General features: G+C 45.3%; 1 protein-coding gene across 1 annotated transcript in view; it reads right to left on the bottom strand.

Annotated features, from left to right (window-relative positions):
• Positions 1–20,554, bottom strand: part of pappa2 (pappalysin 2) — a 416,756-nt gene that overhangs the window by 71,663 nt on the left and 324,539 nt on the right. Inside the window, exons 19-20 of the mRNA XM_078219173.1 lie at positions 13,044–13,153; positions 7,331–7,402 (exon numbers count right to left, since the gene is read on the bottom strand). Coding sequence (XP_078075299.1) covers positions 7,331–7,402; positions 13,044–13,153 — 182 coding nt within the window. The remainder of the gene's footprint in view (positions 1–7,330; positions 7,403–13,043; positions 13,154–20,554) is intronic.

The raw sequence follows: 20,554 nt of genomic DNA, 5'->3' as shown, positions 1-20,554 counted from the left end.
GATCCATAGAATGTTGAAACCGCTGCAAACACTGAACATCCAACAAACATGTAGGCAGTCTATCCGGGGTCTGCTAAGACTCCTCACATACTCGAGCGGCTTCATTCCTGACCTCACTACGTTATCTGTCCTACTTTATCAGTGTGGCTTTGGACCTTCCAGAGGAGATTCTGATGGTCTTTGTAGCTGGACAAATCCAAGAAAAAAGCACCAGGAACTCTTCATTGCATTCATCAATTTGACCAAAACATTTGACTCAGCAAATCGTGAGGCTCTGTACATTCTGATCCAGAGATTTGGATGTTCAAGAAACTTCAATCACAATTCTGCAACTGCTTCATGATGATATAACTGCAACTGTCTTGAGCAGGGGATCTGAAACCCCATCCTTCAAAATCCAGACTGAGGTCAGGCAAGGCCGTATGGGATAGGCCCCAGACAACTTACAATCCACCTGACAGTGGTTATTTACCTCAAAGATTAACTGCCCTCTGGTGCAAGTATTAAATACCACCTAGACGGAGAACTCATTCACCTCAGTCGCCTCTGTGCCAAAATTAAACTGATCACCATAAATATACATGATCTAGAGTCTGCAGATAACTGCAATGTTCTTGCTCACTCTACACCAGATTTGAAAGCCGCTTTCAATTTCTTCAATTTTGCAGACAAGAAACTTGTTCTGTCCTGGAGTGTTGCCAAAACAAAACTCACATACTAACGCGAACCTCATCAGCTAAACATTCCACCTCCCATATATGTTGAAGGAGAGACTTTAGAATATGTTGAATATTTCACTTAAAAGGCCATCGTTGACAAAGAGATCCAGCAGTGGAACAGCTGTGCCAAATCAGTCTTCTACAAATCACATCAGCAAGTGTTTGACAACAAAGACCTCTGCAAGTTAACAGGAATCCTACTGTACGAAGCAGTAGTTGTCACCACCCTTCTGTACTGCAGTGAGATCTGGAATCTGAGTCAGTGACACACAGGAACACTAGAGAAATTCCATCAGCAATGCTTCTGCCACAACCTCCAGATTCAATGCGAGGACCATTGAACAACAGCTGGTGCTCCTTGAATCCAGCTCCACTAGCATTGAGGCAAAACCCCTGCAAAATCAACTACATTGGACTGGACACAGTATGTGTCTGTGGGATCCTATGTATGTGTAGCCCTATTTGCCTCAGTCTATGCAAAGACTTCATTTTAAGATATTTCTGCCTATGTAACTAACTCTGCTAAGCTTAACAATTGATTGCTAACTTGACTACATGTAGAATCAGAAGGCTAAAGCTTAGCTAGAAATTGACTGCATTCCTGAAGGGTACACAATGCAGGCAATCATAAGCAGCTGCAAGGGTTGTTTTCCTAGACTAAGACAGCTTGCAAAGGACACTTCCAGTAACGAGATAAGGACTAAAATATGTTTTGGTTTCAGAGTGTGTGTGCTCAGTTGTTTCCAGGTCCAGTTGAGTTTAGTATGTTCAAGTTCGGTATAGGGACTAGTTTGCTTAGAAGCCAGTCTCCAAGTTCACTTTCTTTTCTGTCATGTTAATCTTTTTAAGTTCTGTTCAATAAAAGAAAACCATTTTGAAACTCGCACCTAGTGCTGTCTCCTCGTCTATTCGAAGGAATGAATGGACCCAACAGTGTCCCAATGGTGAAAGTAAATCCCCTCACAAGTTCTGCTTTCTCAACTCTCAGATGGCCAGCATTCCAGGGAAAGACAAAGCAAACACTTCAATGACACACTGAAGCTCGCGGCACCATTGACACTAATCACTGGATGGCATTCACTACCCATCACTCAAAATGGCAACAACTTGTCCATCAAGCTGATCATGCTCTGAGTCACAATATCCTAATGATGAGGCAGAGCTGAGCAGAGAAGGAAAGAAAAGGAAGCAAACCCTGCACTCTGGATCCCACTGTCTGATGGGACATCCTGCCCCTTGCGCTCAAAGATCTACAAGTCAAAAATCAGTCGGCTCAGTCTCCTGAAGATCCATGGCAGAAACCAGTCAGCTTGTTCAACACTTCAGATAACATGTCACCCGCTCAAATCAAGCACTGGATGCTCAAAACTACAAGGGGGTGATGTTGAGTATCAGCCAGGAAAGCCTAAGCCAATAGATTATCTTTTGTAACATCCACTGCCGACAGTAAATCCTGCTAGTCAGGAAGAAAAGGTTGCTGCACAACATCTTAACTACGTCAGCTGAAACGTGGTGCCAGAGTTGCCAAGACAGGCTGATGTCAAAGTGGCAACAAAATGAAATGAAATGACGTCGTCGACAGAATGCCTAGAAATGGAATTGTTTACTCATTACATGGCAATGGCTTCATGTTCAAAGCAGCGCAATGCTGCAGCCACACTCAATCTTGTGCTACCTGGAAACTGTATCGTCATTCCGCAATCACTGATAGAACGTGTTGGTCATTTAAGCAAAAGGTCACCAGGGAATTGTCAAAACCAAACAGCTTCTTCAGGAAAAGATATGGTTCCAAGGAATAAAAACAAAACTAAAGGGATAGACATGGAATGAATGATATACTGGGGGCGGGGGAGGTCAGAATGGAAAGTCAGTGATAAGTCAGAATTAAGGAGAGATTGACAAAGATGTCATGGACGTGAGACAAAGGGGCTGTCAATGGTGCTATTAGGGACTGAATAGTGTTAATAGTGGTAAAGGAAGGATAGCAGAATGTGTTAATAAGAGAATAGAGGTTAGGGCTCAGAGGGAGTAAAACTGAACAACAAGGGACAGTGGCCATGTAAGGGAGGGGAGGGGTTGTTCTGGGACAAGCCAAGGGACAAATATAGGGAGTCAAGATGGAGGGGAAGTTAACAGTCTGAAGTTGCTGAAATCAATATTGGTCCCCAGGAATTCATATTGTGGTCTACCACGCAGGCAGTTATATTAATGTTTGCCATGCCAATGTTTAACATTGGCCATCCAATCATATCAACTACCGACACCACCAGTTAATGTTGATTTCACAAACGAGCCACTGATGAACACTTGCTTGGTGTGAGTGACAACTAGAGCAGATTCCCAGTTGTGGAAATAGTTATGTCCATCTCAGTGAAAGCAGTCATCTCTAAACTCAACCGACTTCATTTGAAGCCCTTCGGACAGTGAGAAATGACAGTGGACCCCCATTCAACCACTCTTTTGACTAAGAGCTAGTGGAGAAGTCAAGAGGTTGATGTTAACCTCAGGCAGTCTTCATGTTGGTAATGAATATGTAGTCACAAACTCCTCTTAAGCTGAAATAAGGTGTATCCAATGTGGTGCAGCCTCAGACAGTTACCAGAGATAGGGGTGGAAGTGCATTAGGACAAACTAAGGTAATAAAAAGCACCATCTAAATGTAAAATCTCGCCCTCTTTTGCGACTGGCATGACTGACAGTTCGCAGAAGGCAGATGAATGTTGAAAGGTCTTGCAATAGTTTCCAAGGCTGTTTGCAAGACTATACACAAACACAACAGATAATAAAACACAACAGCGTGCGTACTTTGGGCACAAACCATACAAAACACCAGGACAGGCTGAGGGTGGACAAGTTCTACAAGAACCATAGAACCATAGAAAATTACAGCTCGGAAACAGGCCTTTTGGCCCTTCTTGTCTGTGCCGAACCATTTTATGCCTAGTCCCACTGACCTTTGCCCTGAAAGTCATGATATTGCTAGTGAACCTAGTGACCTGCACTTGGACCATATCCCTCCACACCCCTCTCATCCATGAACCCGTCCACGTTTTTCTTAAATGTTAAAAGCATTTACCGCATTTACCACTTTATCCGGCAGCTCATTCCACACTCCCACCACTGTCTGCGTGAAGAAGCCCCCCCTAATATTCCCTTTAAACTTTTCTCCTTTCACCCTTAACCCATGCCCTCTGGTTTTTTTCTCCCCTAGCCTCAGCGGAAAAAGCCTGCTTGCATTCACTCTATCTATACCCATCAAAATCTGCTTCAGAATTAAAGAGAAGGAAAATGTGTTGGGGTACATACTGTATAAATATGAGCTGCTGTTCTCTCAGGGCAACAGTTTGGTGACATGAAAGCAGTATGAACGGTCAAGGTTCACACATGTGGAATGGACACTTGACCCAAACCATGGGCAGCCATGGAGCTGTCCACCAGTCAGGTCATTGGGAAGAGTTAGGCCAACTTTATTGTGGACGTGCTGGGAGCGGGTAAAAAGATCACTGAAACTCAAAATAAAACACAACACAAGGTATCGCTTCCCTTCATTCAGGTCACCATGACCTTATCACCTCTACTAAAAGTAACAGTAAATATTATTACTAGAACCCGACTGCCAGGATATGTTGGCACATTGCAACATGTGACTCTCATTACTGTGTTTTGTGAAGATTTCTTGGCAGAATTTCGAGAACGGCAGAATTTTAAAAACACAGGAGATCAGAAGCAATAATATCTCAACATATCCTGTGCCAGTGTGATGGAGAGGAGCTTTATTTAGCTGCAGAAAAGCAGCAATGACGTCACTAGCAAATGGAGCAGAAATGACTCTTGCGAAATGGAAAGTGTTAGATTTCTGGTCAGGAGCGTTCCAGTATTTCTGCTGCTAAACATCAGGTCTTATTTTAACACTTCCCAGCTTGCAGCACTGAATCTCACTGGTACATTGGGATGCAATCAAGTAGCAGCCACCAAGCCTTCAAGTGTTGCACTCAAAGGTGCGAACCCAAACAATTGGATGCCAGCATGCTACATGGCAACAGGATATGTCACGGGTAAGTAGACATCAAAGTGGTGTCCGCCTGAAAGTTAAGGTCATTGGAGTGAGTTAGTAAAGGACTGCCAGCAGTGGCGGATTAACTACCACCCGGACCCCTAGGCTGAGCTTTAGTAAGGCCCCCTGGCCTTGCCCCCTGCCCCCTGTCCCACCCTTCGTTGAATAGAATAAAGTGACGTTAAGTGACGTTAGATAACTTATATCGTTGTACTATGTATAATGTACCACATGTATAATATCATAAAGTTATATGAATCAATTATAGCCCTTTTATTCATTTATTTTTCATTTTCTTTACATTTGTACTTTAAAAAGCTTCCGTGTTTTTTGGTTTACAAAAGTGTCGATAACAGCATGTAAATCAACAGATCGAAGCATGTCTGATTCAATGTGCATGAGTGCCAGATGACTAAGTTTCTCATCGCTCATTGTTGAGCGCAAATAGATTTTGATCCTCTTCAGTGCCAAAAATGAATGCTCACCTGAACAGTTAGTGATCATTAAGGACAGACAAATTCTAAAGCAAATGTATGTATTTGGATACACCTTGTGCAGTCAATCTCTTGCCAGAGCTCGATATTGCTTGTTATAGCATGACAATAAACTCTTTGTGGCATTTATTTTGTATTTATTTGCATGTAGTACAAGTCCGGGGGTGAAGCTCCTCTATTTATAGGTATTTGTTATATTAATTCACCCATGGGGTATAGTTATGAAAATGTATTCACCCTTAAACCAATTTTTTTTTGCTCTCGGGCCCCCCTCCCTTCCGGGCCCCTCGGCTTAAGCCTACTCAGCTAATGGTTAATCTGCCACTGACTGCCAGTGACCATAGCACTCAGTAACTTCAGGGGGAGTGGGGCTGGGAGAAGGAAAGCTACTTGGGGGGGAGGATATGTGGAAGATAAAGGGGAAATCCCCTTCTTTAAAAAGGGACAATTGCCAGAGGCTCTCGATCACCACCCCTCCCCACCCCCCCCCCCCCCCCCCCCCCACCCCCCGCCTTTCTCGATGGCACAGTGGTTAGCACTGCTGCCTCCCAGCGCCAGGGACCCGGGTTTGATTCCCGGCTTGGGTCACTGTCTGTACAGAGTTTGCACGTTCTCCCCATGTCTGCGTGGGTTTTCTCCGGATGCTCCGATTTCCCCCCACAAGTCCGTAAGACATACTGGTTAGGTGCACAGGCCATGCTAAATTCTCCCCCAGTGTACCCGAATACCCGGTGCCAGAGTGTGGCGACCAGGGGATTTTCACAGTAATTTCATCGCAGTGTTAACATAAGCCTACATATGACACCAATAAATAAACTTTCAACTTTTTAGACCCATAAACACAAAGGCACGTGACAAGTGGCCAAACTCCATTGGATACAAATACATCACAAAACAGAAAAGGAGATTCAACTCCACTCTCCTGGGCAATGAAAGAGAATTCTGAGAACACATTTCAAGGTATGCTTCATTCCGGAGAGACTTGTTTGGAAAATTAATAGTTTTTGATGCAATTGGAAAGAAGAAAATACAAGAGTGTGTCAAAAGAAAAAGAAAACTCGACCCACCAGCAGAGCAGAAAATGATCCAAGTGTGGTCTCTATCCGTGGATTCATCGAACCCAGCCTCCATCACCCTGCCAAAGGTAAACGAGCCAAACTCCAGAACATCACTGGAAACATCCCACATTATATAGAGGCTTCCTGCCTCCTGCACACAGAATTTACACCTTTCTAACAAGTCAGGGTTCCAGTTCCACAATCCATGTGGACGTCCCACTTCATCCAGAAAACTCAATCCTGCTTCAAAACATATATTTGCAGCACTCTGCTTCGAACATCTTTACACCACAGTTTCTTCTAACTCGGATGCTGCAGGGAAACCACAATTCTGTCTCAACTCAAACCTTACTGAGACTCCTGCCTAGTGCGTTCATCCTCCTGTTGTGATCTCACTGCACCCTCCTACACAGTCACTATAAAAACGAACCCTCTGAATTCTTTTTTTTATTCATTTGTGGGACATGGGCATCGCTGGCTGGGCCAGCATTCACTGCCCATCCCTGGTTGCCCTTGAGAAGGTGATGGTGAGATGTCTTCTTGAATCGCTGCAGTCCACGTGCTGTGGGATGGCCCACAATGCCATCAGGGAGGGAATTCCAGGATTGTGAACCAGCGACTGCGAAGGAATGCGATATATTTCCAAGTCAGGATGGCTTGGAGGGGATCTTGCAGGTGGTGTATCCCATGTATCTGCTGCCCTTGTCCTTCTAGATGGAAGTGGTCATGGGTTTGGAAGGTGCTGCCTAAGGATCTTTGGTGAATTGCTGCAGTGCATCTTGAGGTAGTACACACTGCTGCTAATGAGCGTCAGTGGTGGAGGGAGCGGATGTTTGTAGATGTGGTGCCAATCAAGCAGGCTGCCTTGTCCTATGCAATATGCTGGAAGGGAGAGGATGTTAGTATGCTTCATAGTCTACGTAGATTCGAGGAAGGACAGGAGATTGTTAAAGGGACATCAGGGACATGGAAAACAGAACCCCAAATGCTCAAGTAGCAGCTTACCTCACATGACTGGATGCAGTGGATAAGGTGGGGGTCCGGGTACCATTGCAGCATTCCTGTGCACACTATATTCTGCAAAGAAATAAATTGATGTTATTTCATTATTTGTTGACAAGTCAGATAGTAAGTGCAGATCATAAAGAACTCGCTTTACAATGGCAAATCTTATGACCCGAAGATGTCTCAAAAATGCTTTCAATACAACACAATCATTTCAGAGTTTAGTCATTTTTGTAATGCAGGGGACACAACACAATTGTGTTGTGAATTGTGATAAGTTTGAGCACCCAAGCTGCAGTCCATTCAGAAAGATAAATGCTGTCCTTTGAATTATCAGATGCTTTTGATCAAAGGGCAACTTATTGGAACATTCCACAGAGGTTATTGTTCACTATCATGTCATCTGCTGCTGTTGCTCTGAGTTCCAGGTGTTCTACACTAACATTAAACAGCTGCAGATCCTGGTAAGATCAGCAGGAACTAACAAGTGCTGCCTGCAGTTCGCAGCAATGCAGCCGCAAGTCACAGTAATGGATCAATTCAAATGGATCAGATTTTCAGATTCCACAACTTATTAAAGGGGCGGAAAGTTTGGGCTCCAGCTCACTCTGCACCAAGTCCTGCATGACAACATTACTTGCACAGCTCTCAGCTGACACCAGAATGACATTCAACAGTAGAATCATAGTGCAGAAGAAGGCCATTCGGCCCATCGAGTCTGCACTGACAACAGTTCCACTCAGGTCCTATCCCTGTAACCCCACATACTTACCCTGACACCAAGGGGTAATTTAGCATGGCCAATCACCTAACGTTGTTAAAGAGACATCAGAGGCATGGAAAACAGAACCCCAATCCACCTAACCTGCACATCTTTGGACTGTGGGAGACAACCGGAGCACCTGGAGGAAACCCATGCAGACACAAGAGAACGTACAAGCTCTACATAGAGGTCCAAGGTCAGAATTGAACTCGGGTCCTTGGCACTGTGAGGCAGCTGTGCTAAGCACTATGCCACCGTGCCACCAGTGATGCCCCATTTAATAACTTTGTACAGTCCCTCATACACGATGACAAGGTAATGGACAGCTGATTTTACATTCTCTTGATGCAGTACTGCATTAATATAGCATCTTTCGGAATCTCAGAACATCGCAAAGTATTATTAGCCTACAAAATACTTCTTAAAGTATGGTCACTATTGTAATGCAAGAAACACAATGGCCTACTTGCACACAGCTAACTCCCACAATTAGTAATGTAATGAAGAACAGACAATTCATGGGATGTGGGCATCACTGCCAAGGCCAGCATTTGATGCTCATTCTTACTTGTTCCACAGAAGGTGGTGGTGAGCTGCCTCCTTGAACCATTGCAGTCCCTGACTGCACGGACAGTGCTGTTAAAGAGGAAGTTAATGATTTTTGACCCAGCAACAGTGAAGGAACGGCAATATATTTCCAAGTCAGGGTGGTGAGTGGCTTAGAAGGGAACTTCCAGGTGATAGTGTATCCAGGTATCTGTTGCTCTTGTCCTTCTCAATGTTAGTGGTTATGGGTTTGGAAGGTTATGTCTGAGGAGCCTTGGTCAGTTCCTGTACCATCTTGTAGGTGGTACACACTGCTGCCACTGTGTGTCAGTGGTGGAGGGAATGAATGTTTCAAGTGGTGGATGGGGTGCCAATCAAGCGGGCTGCTTTGTCCTGGATAGTGTCAAGCTTCTTGAGTGTTTGTGGAGCTTCACTCATCCAAGCAAATGGGGAGTATTCCATTACACTCCTGACTTGTGCCTTGTAGATGGACTTTGGGGAAATCAGATGACTAGATCAATGCCAGATGGCCCATATGGTTTCACATCTTTCTGACTTTACTGTAGTGGGTTGGTACAACTGAGTGGCTTCCTGGACCATTTCAGTTAAGTGTCAACCACATTGCCGTGGGTCTGGAGTCACATGTAGGCCAGACTAGGTCAGGACAGTAGATTTCTTTTCCGAACCAAATTGGTTTTTTTTAAATGACAATCTGAGTTTCATGGTCATCATTACTGAGACTAGACTTTAATTCCAGATTTATTAACTAATTGAATTAAAATCTACCAGCTGATGGTTCTGGGATTTGAACTCACATTCCCAGCACATACGTCTGGGTCTGTGGACTATTAGTCCGGTACAATATTACCATTACATCAGTGTTCTCATAGTGATGGATAAATATCGGCCACGACTTAGGGAGAATCTCTCCTGTGCTTCAAAACAGCCCCATCGATTGTTTAAACCCATCAAAAGGGCAGATGGGACTTTGGGTTTAACGACTCCACTTCTGATAGGATAGTCCTGGAACATTAGCCCAGAGTGTGTACTGACTGATCCTCCACTAATGCAGCTTAACAACAGTTAAACTACAATAATGCACAGCGACATCCTGTTTTAATTCTGCTCCTGTCTTAGTGCTTCCAGAGCTGTCCTGTTATGTGAATCATCAAGCAAGATACCGAGACATGGATTTAAAAACTGTCCAGTATTCCCAAGCAGGAGAGACTAGAATCAAATCTCGGTCTCCATATCCCCACTAAAAAAAACAATGTAATTTATCTCCTTTGCTGAAGTTGCAATCGTGTTTGGATAAGGTTCCAGGGATGCAACTGGTTCTTAGCATCTCATTCCCAAGTGCCCATCCTTCAAGACTAAACCACCCCCCCCCCCTCACTCCACAGTAGTACAAGCTGGTGGAGGCCACGATAGATATCACAATCCTACCCTCACTCAGTAACTGCATCAACACAATCTAAAGTCAAATACTTATCTCAGTAATGATGACCATGAAACTTTCAGTCAGGAAAACCCATGTGGCTCACTAATGCTCCTTTCAGGAAGCAGACCTGCAGTCCTGACCTGGTCTGGCCTGTGTGTGTTTCCAGACCCACAGCATGTGGTTGACTCTTAACAGCCCTCTGTAGTGGACTAGCAAGCCTCTTAGGTGTACCAAACCACTGCGGGAAAGTCAAAAAGTAATGAAATCAGATGGACCACTGGGCATTGATAGAGTCACCGGAAAAGACAACACAAACACAGCCCTGTCGACACTGCAAAGTCCCCCTTACTAATGTCTGGAACCTTGTGCCAAAACTGGGAGAGCTGTCCCACAGACTAGTCAAGAAACAGCCTGACATAATCATACTATACAGCTGATGCCCCACACTCCTCCATCACCATTCCTGAGGCTATACTATTCCAGCAGGACAAACTCATCAGAGGTGGCGACAAAGTGGTGTACAAGAGGGAGTTGCCCTGGGAGAGTTCAACATTGACTCCAGATCCCATGAAATCTCATAGTATTAGGTCGAACAAGGACAAGGAAACCTTTTGCTGATTATCACATACAGCTCCATTGCAATAATGGGGCTATGTGCGGAAATCAGCAGAACGTTCTGAGGACCCGGGTTCGATGGTGGAATTTGAATTCAATTTTTAAAATCTGGAATTAAGAATCTACTGATGACCATGAAACCATTGTCAATTGTTGGAAAAACCCGTCTGGTTCACTAATGTCCTTTAGGGGAGGAAATCTGCTGTCTTTACCTGGTCTGGCCTACATGCGACTCCAGAGCCACAGCAATATGATTGACTTTCAACTGCCCTCCAAGGGCAACTAGGGATGGGCAATAAATGTTGGTCAGCCAGCAATGCTCATGTCCCATGAATGAATAAAAAAAGCACACATTTCACAGCCCAGGAGTGTGCGAGGCAGGCAATGGATAGTGAGTGTGAGAGAGAGTGTGAGTGTGTGAGAGTGTATGTGAGAGCATGTGTGAGAGCATGTGTGTGTGTCGCATGCAACAAGCTGCAAGATGGACAGAGCATAATTGACAATACAACTGACTTTTACAAGAACCTGTGGAAAATGCAACAGACACCATTACCTGGAACAAAAACTTCTACAATTGGGACCAGGAACTCCGTGTAGATCTTGTGCAAAGTTGGCCCCTATTACTGTGATTTATAACCTGGTGTTCATGTAATTTATACTGTGCTGATTTCACATTCCAAGTGTCACTGCCCTACTGTGCTACAGAAAGCAGCCATTTCCTCAACCTTGGGCTGTAAGAGATTCAGTTACACAGAGGGCGGTCACTCAGGTACTTTGCCTTATATAACCAGCTGTCAATCAGTCCAAAAATGCAGCCGCCAATATCATTTTGTCACAGGCCCATGGTTGCCAACTCTGGTTGAATGCAACCCTGGAGACTTTGTCACATGATCTCCAATATTTCTCTGATTAATAGACCAAAGTATTCATAGGACATTAACAAAAACCACATGATTTTTTAAGGAGATTGTTCTCCTGGGTTTCCTTGCTGCAGCATCCTGGAGATCAATCTACAATTCCTGGGGACTCTCAGGAGGTTCCTGAAGGGTTGGCATCCCTCTGATAAGCCTTATAGATGATAGACAGGCTTTGGGAAGTCAGCTGGTGAGTCAATCACTACAGGATTCCTAGCCTCTAACCTGCTCTGGTAGCCACAGTGTTTATATGGCTAGTCCAGTTCAGTTTCGGGTCAATGGTAATCCCCAGGATGTTGATGGTGGGGGATTCAGTGATGGTAAAGTCATTGAATATCATGGGGAGATGGTTAACTTATCTCTGGTTGGAGATAGTCATTGCCTGACACTTGTGTGGCACAAATGTAACTTGCCACTTTTCAGCCAAAGCCTGGATATTGGCCAGGTCTTGCTGCATTTGGACAGGAATTGCTTCAATATCGAATCGCGATTGGGACTGAGCCTTGTACAATCATCAGTGATCATCCCCACTTCTGACCTTAAGTTGGAAAGATGTTCTGAGATGGAGAAACGTGTAACCTAAATGCTAGTTCTTTCATAATCTTTTTGTTGAGTTCGCGATGATTCCAATCATGCAGCACCACATTTCACATGCCTGACTGGATTAATACAGCATTATCCTTGAAATGAATGGTGGTTGTTCAGTTCTCTCAACATTCAAATGGAAGTTGATCTCCATGCTCGCCAAAGGCTGTTTGGGCACAGACGGAGAAAACCTCGGTGTCACACTGACTTAACTGGGCCAAGAAGATGTGGGACAACAAGGGAATGGGGCCATGGAGGTGACACTTTGGAGGGTACCAGGAGGTCAAGCATAATCAAGAGGAGAAAAGAAGCTCTGCTCGCTGTCGCTCTGGATGTCACTGGAGACTCGGAATGGTTTCCAGAGGACTGGGAAAGACTTTTCAGTATAAGAAACAAACTTCACTAAGCTGGATAGCAAAATTGCAGACCTAGCAGAGAAAGACAGTGGGTTCGAGGTAACAGATTGAAAAATACCAAGTGCAGCAATACCAACTTTTTCTCTCACCCCCACCTGCACCCAAGAAATATGAGAAAAATATTTGAGGGCAGACAATGTTAGCATCCTTGGAATCAGATGAAATATTGGAAAGGGGTCAACAGAGAAAGCCAACAGATTCTTGTCTAAGTGGTTCACTGATGACTTACCACTCTTACCTGGCAAGGCTTATATGTGACACCAACCCTACACCAACAGTTCAACTCTGAAAGTGATTCGAAGAAAGAAACCCACCACCTTCTTCTCAGGGCAATTAGGGATGGGCAATAAATGGTGACCTGGCCACTCTGAGAATTAATACCCCCCACCCCAACTGCCCCCCCGCCCACCCACCCCCACCTCCGAATCCTCACCTGAACTTTGGGTGGTTCCATCCGGTGTTCCATAGTGTCGGCAGTTACATTACTGGGCAAAACCACTGCATCGCTGGGGGGTATCAGACAGGATGGAATGCACACAGAACCTGAAATGGTAGAACACATCCACCAATAGGAATCATGTTGCATGGTCAACACCAATATGCACAACAATAAGAATTATGGTCTACATTACTTCCATATTATTTACTCCTTTCATTTTTGCCAATACAATACGACCGTTATTAGATACAGAAGATGTGCTGATTTTTTTAGCGCAACAGGCTGGGAGATTTAGGCAGCGCTGGATTAACATGATCAATGCCGGACGTCCAGCCCCGAGCATGTCTCCCAGCCCCGGAACTCCAGCGCCGTTAGCTCCACACCAGAAATAGGTGCGGAGCTGCATTAGAGATGCAGCCCATCATTTCTATGTAATTTCAATCTCATTAGCGGGCTCGGGACTGAATTCTTTGGGCCCGTTAGCCTCTCCCCCCGCACTGTCAGGAGTATTTCACTCCAGCGGGGATTACTATAGCTCCCCACTTGCGGGGAGCTGAGGGGGAGGGGTTAATTGGGACGGCCGGTGGGGTCGGGGGGGGAAGGTTGTCAGGAGGGGGAGATCAGAGTTGCTGGGGGGGTGGGGGTGGGTAGAGGGTGTCAAGGCCCTCCCGAGTATGCTTGGGGGGCCACTGATCAGGACCAAGAAGATGTGGGACAACAAGGGAATGGGGCCATGGAGGTGACACTTTGGAGGGCACCAGGAGGTCAAGCGTAATCAAGAGGAGAAAAAAAGCTCAGGTCGCTGTCGGAAAGGAGGACCAGCAATGTGGGATAGCGGGGCTGGCCAGCAATCGGGGGCCACTGCGCAAGCGTCAATTTCAGCACTGACAAATCATCGCACGCGCGGTGGCCCGCTCAGCGCTATGCTGCTGGCCTCTCCAGCAGAAATAGGCCTCACCCCAACCCCCCATTGGTTTCTAACGGGATTTATGCTAGTGCACTCAGCAGTTCACAGACTGTGGGAGATTCTGCTCTAAACTCCCACTGAAAAAGCTAGCATGATTTACTCCAGTTTTCACATAAATTCGTCACTTAGAATTTTTTGGGGAGAATCACCCCCAATGTCTATGGACAGTCTCCCCCCACCCCCCATGGTGATTTCCGATGGCGGAGACAGCTTGCCATTGGCCGCCAGCAGTATGTCTGCAGCATTTTGATTGGCTCACCCATCGCACCGCCAGGGAACCTGTTTGAGGGCGGTTTGCCTTCAGTGGGACCGGAAGATTCCACTGGCGGAAAGGGCTGGAAAATCCCACCTATATCATTGGAAGAGAAAGGTGGACAATTCAGGACTACCCCACATATCACTAAACACAACAATTATGGGTGCTCCCTGCTGTGGGAAATTTACCACTTCGGAGTCAGACTTGGAGGTTCCAATAATACAGTTTTATTTCGGTCAAAGCTTTGGGAGAAAGCACTGGTACTCCGCAGTACTTGGCAGCTACCTTCTCAACTACACAATGGTAGTTGATCATTTTTATACCTTTTAGACAATAGGCAGTACGGACATTAGCCGTTAACACATTGCTACAAGTTGAGTAGACAGATACGGACATCGATAGTTAACACATCGTTACAAGCAGACAGGTACGGACATGGACAGTTAACATATCATTGTTCATAGAATGGATACATTTATGCAGTTATGTCCTCTATCAATGACTGGTTTCGATCTATCCATTCAGTGGCTGATCTTGTTACATTTATGTATTTATGTCCCCATCTGTGGCTGACCTTATTATCAGACTCATTGTTCTGGGTCTGCTCTTATCTAAAGTGCCTCAAGCTCTGACCAGCTTCCTGCAGCAATTCAGATACTGCAGGTTTTAACTTTTTGTGTAACTGTTTGTGCCAAAAGCCAGCGCCTGTTAATGTCTCTTTCCAGGTAACCATTTTGTGTCCATCACTTTAATTCCACCATAACACTCCCCCTTTTTGGTCAGGATTATTATTGAATAATCCCCAGACCAACAGCTGCATCTTCACAGGTAGATGTCCATCTTCTTCTTTCCTTCTTCGTAGCTTTCAGCGTTTTCAGGGGCTCCCATCATGTATTCTTCCTCGATGGTTACACTGGCTCCTGGCACAATTCGTGTCACCATTACTTTGCAACAGACATTAGGGCATCCAACAATTAGGCAACAGACAATTACAATTGAAATGAGTATGATCAGTCCATGCAGTAAATAGGATCCCCAGGATCCCCCCACTAGCCATTCCAGCCAGCTACTTCCTTTCTTGGGTCCCTGTCTGAAGTTATCAAGTTGTTCTCTGATGTTATTAATGACTTGGGTAATGTTATAGGATTCGTCTGTGACATGGGTTATGCATTTGTTTCCTATGATTGTACATACTCCCCCTTGTGCGAACTGGTAGTCCACTGCATATCACGTCTGCTGTGCATATAATCTCAATTCAGCCATTTCTTAGTTGACAGCCTCCAGTGCTTTTGAAGTGCTGTTTCCCAGGACTGTTAGTCCACAAAAAATATGATTCCTATTTTTTGCACTAATCACTCCAGAGATAGGGTTCCGAGAAACCCGTATCCCAGTGATGATCCCATTGTGCCCGGGGTTTCCCAATCAGCGCAGAATTCTTTGCTGATAGCCTGGGTTACTATCTTTCTCCGGATATGCCCCATCTGAGGGCATGGAACAGTGAGTGGTCCTATTGTTCCTACTGCAAAAAGGATCGGGAGGGTTGGTGTTTCTGTCGTGTAAGTACCATTGAAGAGGAATACAAATCCCTTCTTAGCCCAGTAGCATTTAGTGTCCCGATTATGAGTTTGTTTATCCCGCCAATTGCTCGGTTTACTTGACTCCCCGTTTGATCCCACCACCTGGTGAGTATCAAGTGGGTCTGTCCATTCGGCTGAGCTGACATGAGTCCCATTACACTGTCCACAAATGAGCTGCCTCCCTGCGGTTACATTCAGGCATTTCTGTTCATCACAGGTGCAAGTAAACTGACCTCTATTTACCCGACAGTGCTGACGGACACACTGCGTCTGTACACAGGAATCATTCTTGGGGACCCATCCCTGCCCCGTAAAACAAAGCGGATAGCTTGCATTATCCGAGCAAGCTCTTCCTCCCACCTGTTGGAGCCCCCTGCACACAGGATCTGTGGGATTTACAAGTTCCACACATCTTCCCTGTATACCCCTTTTATATTTGCCTATTTGTCCGTTACAGGGTGCGTCTGATGTATCTACTGTATATAAGTCATGAGCGGTCCACCCAGGGTTGGCCACAAATAGGGCTTCTACCGATTGGGCTAACGGGTAACATACAGTTCGATTCCCGTATAAGTGTATATGAGCCTTGTAAAATAGGTTATCCTCCAGCCCAGTCAAGTTTACAGTCGCGACAACGCAAAGTAATATGGTTACATACGCGATTTCATACATGTCCGCAACGAGCAAGTATCAATCCTAATACTGTAAGTTGTACAATTTTCAAAAGTTATACTGTCAACCCGAACGCGTCAGTTACTCTTGCTTGCAGTCCTCACCTGTTTTGGGGAAAGCAATCTGGTCACTTTAATTAATTAATTCATTCATTCATTCCTTTGTGTAATTTCAGCTGGGTCCAATGTTTCCATATACCTTTCCCTCTTATGTCTAGACAGGCACAGATGTCTCCACTAATTATAACTTCATATGGCCCATTCCATTTTGGTGCAAACCCTGGTTTGTCAGGTAGTGTTTTCACTAGGACGCGACTTCCCGCTGTTGGGACGTCAGGGAGCATTTCAAGCTCTCTCTGTGCGTCTCTTTTTTTCTTGATTATCTTTTACCAATTTGCGCATTGCTTTTAGTTGGGCGCTTAGTTCCAAAACATATCTTCTGATTTTATCTTTTAGTGGACCTACATCGGTCCCACCTGTTATGATGCTTTCTGGTAATTGCATCGCCCGTCCTGCCATCAGTTCATAAGGGGTTAATCCGGTTGTCCGGTTTGTGGTGGCTCTTAGCCTCATTAATATAGTGGGCAATACGTCCGTCCACATTTTTCCCGATGTTTGCATGGCTTTAGCCAGTGCATTCTTAAGTGTTCTATTCATACCTTCCACCATTCCAGAACTCTGGGTGGTAAGGGATGTGGAATTTTTGTTTTATCCCCATCAATTGGCATATTGTTTTTACCATCTTTCCAGTGAAATGCGTCCCTTGGTCCAAATCGATTTGTAAGGGTACTCCCCATCTAGGGATTACCTCTTCTGCCAGTATTCTAGCCACCGTGGTAGCAGTACAATTTGTAGTAGGGAATGCTTCTACCCACCTGGTGAACTGGTCTATAATAACCAGACAATAGGTTTAAAGAACATAAGAACATAAGAAATAGGAGCAGGAGTAGGCCATCTAGCCCCTCGAGCCTGCCCCGCCATTCAATAAGATCATGGCTGATCTGAAGTGGATCAGTTCCACTTACCCGCCTGATCCCCATAACCCCTATTCCCTTACCGATCAGGAATCCATCTATCCGTGATTTAAACATATTCAACGAGGTAGCCTCCACCACTTCAGTGGGCAGAGAATTCCAGAGATTCACCACCCTCTGAGAGAAGAAGTTCCTCCTCAACTCTGTCCTAAACTGACCCCCCTTTATTTTGAGGCTGTGCCCTCTAGTTCTAGTTTCCTTTCTAAGTGGAAAGAATCTCTCCATCTCTACCCTATCCAACCCCTTCATTATCTTATAGGTCTCTATAAGATCCCCCCTCAGCCTTCTAAATTCCAACGAATACAAACCCAATCTGCTCAGTCTCTCCTCATAATCAACACCCCTCATCTCTGGTATCAACCTGGTGAACCTTCTCTGCACTCCCTCCAAGGCCAATATATCCTTCCGCAAATAAGGGGACCAATACTGCACACAGTATTCCAGCTGCGGCCTCACCAATGCCCTGTACAGATGCAGCAAGACATCTCTGCTTTTATATTCTATACTATTTTATATTTGCCATGTGATTGTGGTAGTGGCCCTGTGAAATCTATTTGCAGATGTTCCCAGGGTCCCTTTGGTCGGGGCTGGTGTCCCATCTTAATTTTTATGGGTCGACCAGGGTTATGTTGCGCGCATGTCATGCATCGGTGACAGTGTTGGGCTATGTCCCTTCCCATTCCTTTCCACCACCATTCCTTTCCTATACTAGTTATCATGGCCTCTCTACCCACATGTGAGAGTCCATGGCGTAGTTCCAATTGGGTGTTTTGTATGCACTATGGTGCTATTAACTTATCTTCTCGTCTCCAAATGTTATCAGCCCCTCTGCTCGCTTCCTGTGCTTCCCACTTCTCCTTTTCATCTTTCGAGGTATCCTCATGTAAGTCCCGAATATCTATTTTGTCTCCTGTCTGTTCTGCTACTGCTATTGGCAGCTTGCCAACTGTCTCCTGTTCTAAGGCTAACTGTGCTGCTCTATCTGCGGCTTGGTTCCCTTTGAAATTTAACCAGTCCAGATTATCTCTTCCTGGTTCTTTCTGGTGCGCTTTAATTTTGATGACTGCGGCTTCTCGAGGTTTCTCACTAGCTTTTAACAATGCCTCAATTCTTTGTTGGTGTTTAATAGGAGTTCCTCCCGTGGTTATGAACCCCCTTCTACCCCATTCTGTCATATAGTCATGTATTACCCCGAACGCGTACCGACTATCTGTATATATGTTTACCATTTTGCCTTCAGATAACTCTAGTGTCTGTGTGAGTGCCACTAGTTCTGCCACTTGCGCGGATAGACCTCAGTCAATCCTTTCTGACCTTACTGTCTCTAGTTTGTCATTTACTACTGCCCACCCTGCCCGAGGTGATCCTTCCACATATTTGCATGAGCCATCTACAAAAAGGGTCTCCTCAGCTGTTGTTAAAGGTACATCCTTTATCCTACCCTCTTCGACGTCCATATCTATATCCCCACAATTGTGTGGCTCTCCTGTGTCTAAAATCCCTTCAGGTTATTTCCTGTGTCCCTTATTATTATGGATTTGCTTGGAGGTAGGAGGACCGCTTCCCATTTAGCCCTTCTCATGTTTGCGACGGACCTCAGCTTTCCTGTGTTCAACATTTCCACCAAGGTGTGTTTGGTGTGAAGGATTATATGACCTGTCATTATTATTGGCTCGCTAACCTTTATGGCCCAGGCGGCTGTGCACCTTGGCAGTCCGGTGACTACCGGCCCTTCTGTGGTTGAATAATAACCTATGGGTCTCCTTTTGTCATGATGTGGAGATGCCGGCGTTGGACTGGGGTGAACACAGTAAGAGTTTTAACAACACCAGGTTAAAGTCCAACAGGTTTATTTGGTAGCAAATACCATTAGCTTTCGGAGCGCTGCTCCTTTGTCAGATGTAGTGGAAATGTACTCCATCTGACGAAGGAGCAGCGCTCCGAAAGCTAATGGTATTTGCTACCAAATAAACCTGTTGGACTTTAACCTGGTGTTGTTAAAACTCTTACTGTCTCCTTTTGTCGCCAAGGTCCTGCGTTACCACTGCGGAATAGAACCCTCCCTCATTACTACAATGGATGTGGAAGTCCTTATTAGAATCTGGTAATCCTAGTTCAGGGGCTGATATCAGTTCTGTTTTTAGTTTGTTGTAAGCCTCTTCCTGGTCGGGTCCCCATTCTACGGGATCTAAAGCTGGTTTTCCCCCTTTGACTAGTCTTTGTATGGGTTCTGCCAATTTTGCGAATCCTGGGATGAAACTCCGGCTATAGTTGAATAGTCCGAGTACCTTTCTGACCCCTCTTACGGTGACGGGTCGCAGCATTTGTTGTACTGCCTTCTTTCGGTCTGTTGGCATTTCTTTAAGCCCTTGGGATATAAGGTGTCCTAGGTCCAGGACTTGTGCTTTCCCGATTTGTGCCTTTTTGGGGCTCACCTTTAACCCTGCGGTTGTTAGTTTGTTTAATACTAGATCTGGTGCTTCTTGATGTCCTGACTTGGATTCTGAAGCTATTAAGATATCATCTACATACTGTAGGATTGTGCTACCCTGTGGCAGTTCTACCCTGTTCAGGATGTCACTCACTTGATGGAAGATAGCGGGGCTGTTGTGGAATCCCTGCAGTAGGCGAGTACAAGTGTACTGTTTGTTTCCCACTGTAAAGGCAAATTTGTCTTGGGATTCGGGATCCAAGGGTAGGGACCAGAATCCGTTGGCTATATCCAACACTGTGAATATTTTGTGCTCCTTTGACTGTCCATTCAGGATTGGCGAGAGGCTTGCTACAATGGGGTGCAACTTGGACGTGACTTCATTGAGTCCGGTGTAATCTATCGTGAGCCTTTGGCTTCCGTCAGGTTTACTCACCGGCCAGGTTGGGGAGTTAGTGGTGCTTGTGGTTTCTCTCAGAATCCCTCTTTCCACTAACCCTTTAACTATCTCCACTACAGCTTTCTCTGCCTCTGGTTTTATTGGGTATTGTCGGTGGGGCTTGTGCTCC

This window comes from Mustelus asterias, chromosome 8, assembly GCF_964213995.1.
Source record: "Mustelus asterias chromosome 8, sMusAst1.hap1.1, whole genome shotgun sequence".
Taxonomy (NCBI): Eukaryota; Metazoa; Chordata; class Chondrichthyes; order Carcharhiniformes; family Triakidae; genus Mustelus; species Mustelus asterias.
Note: the sequence above shows the minus strand (reverse complement) of the source record. Positions and strands in the feature narration are given on the sequence as shown.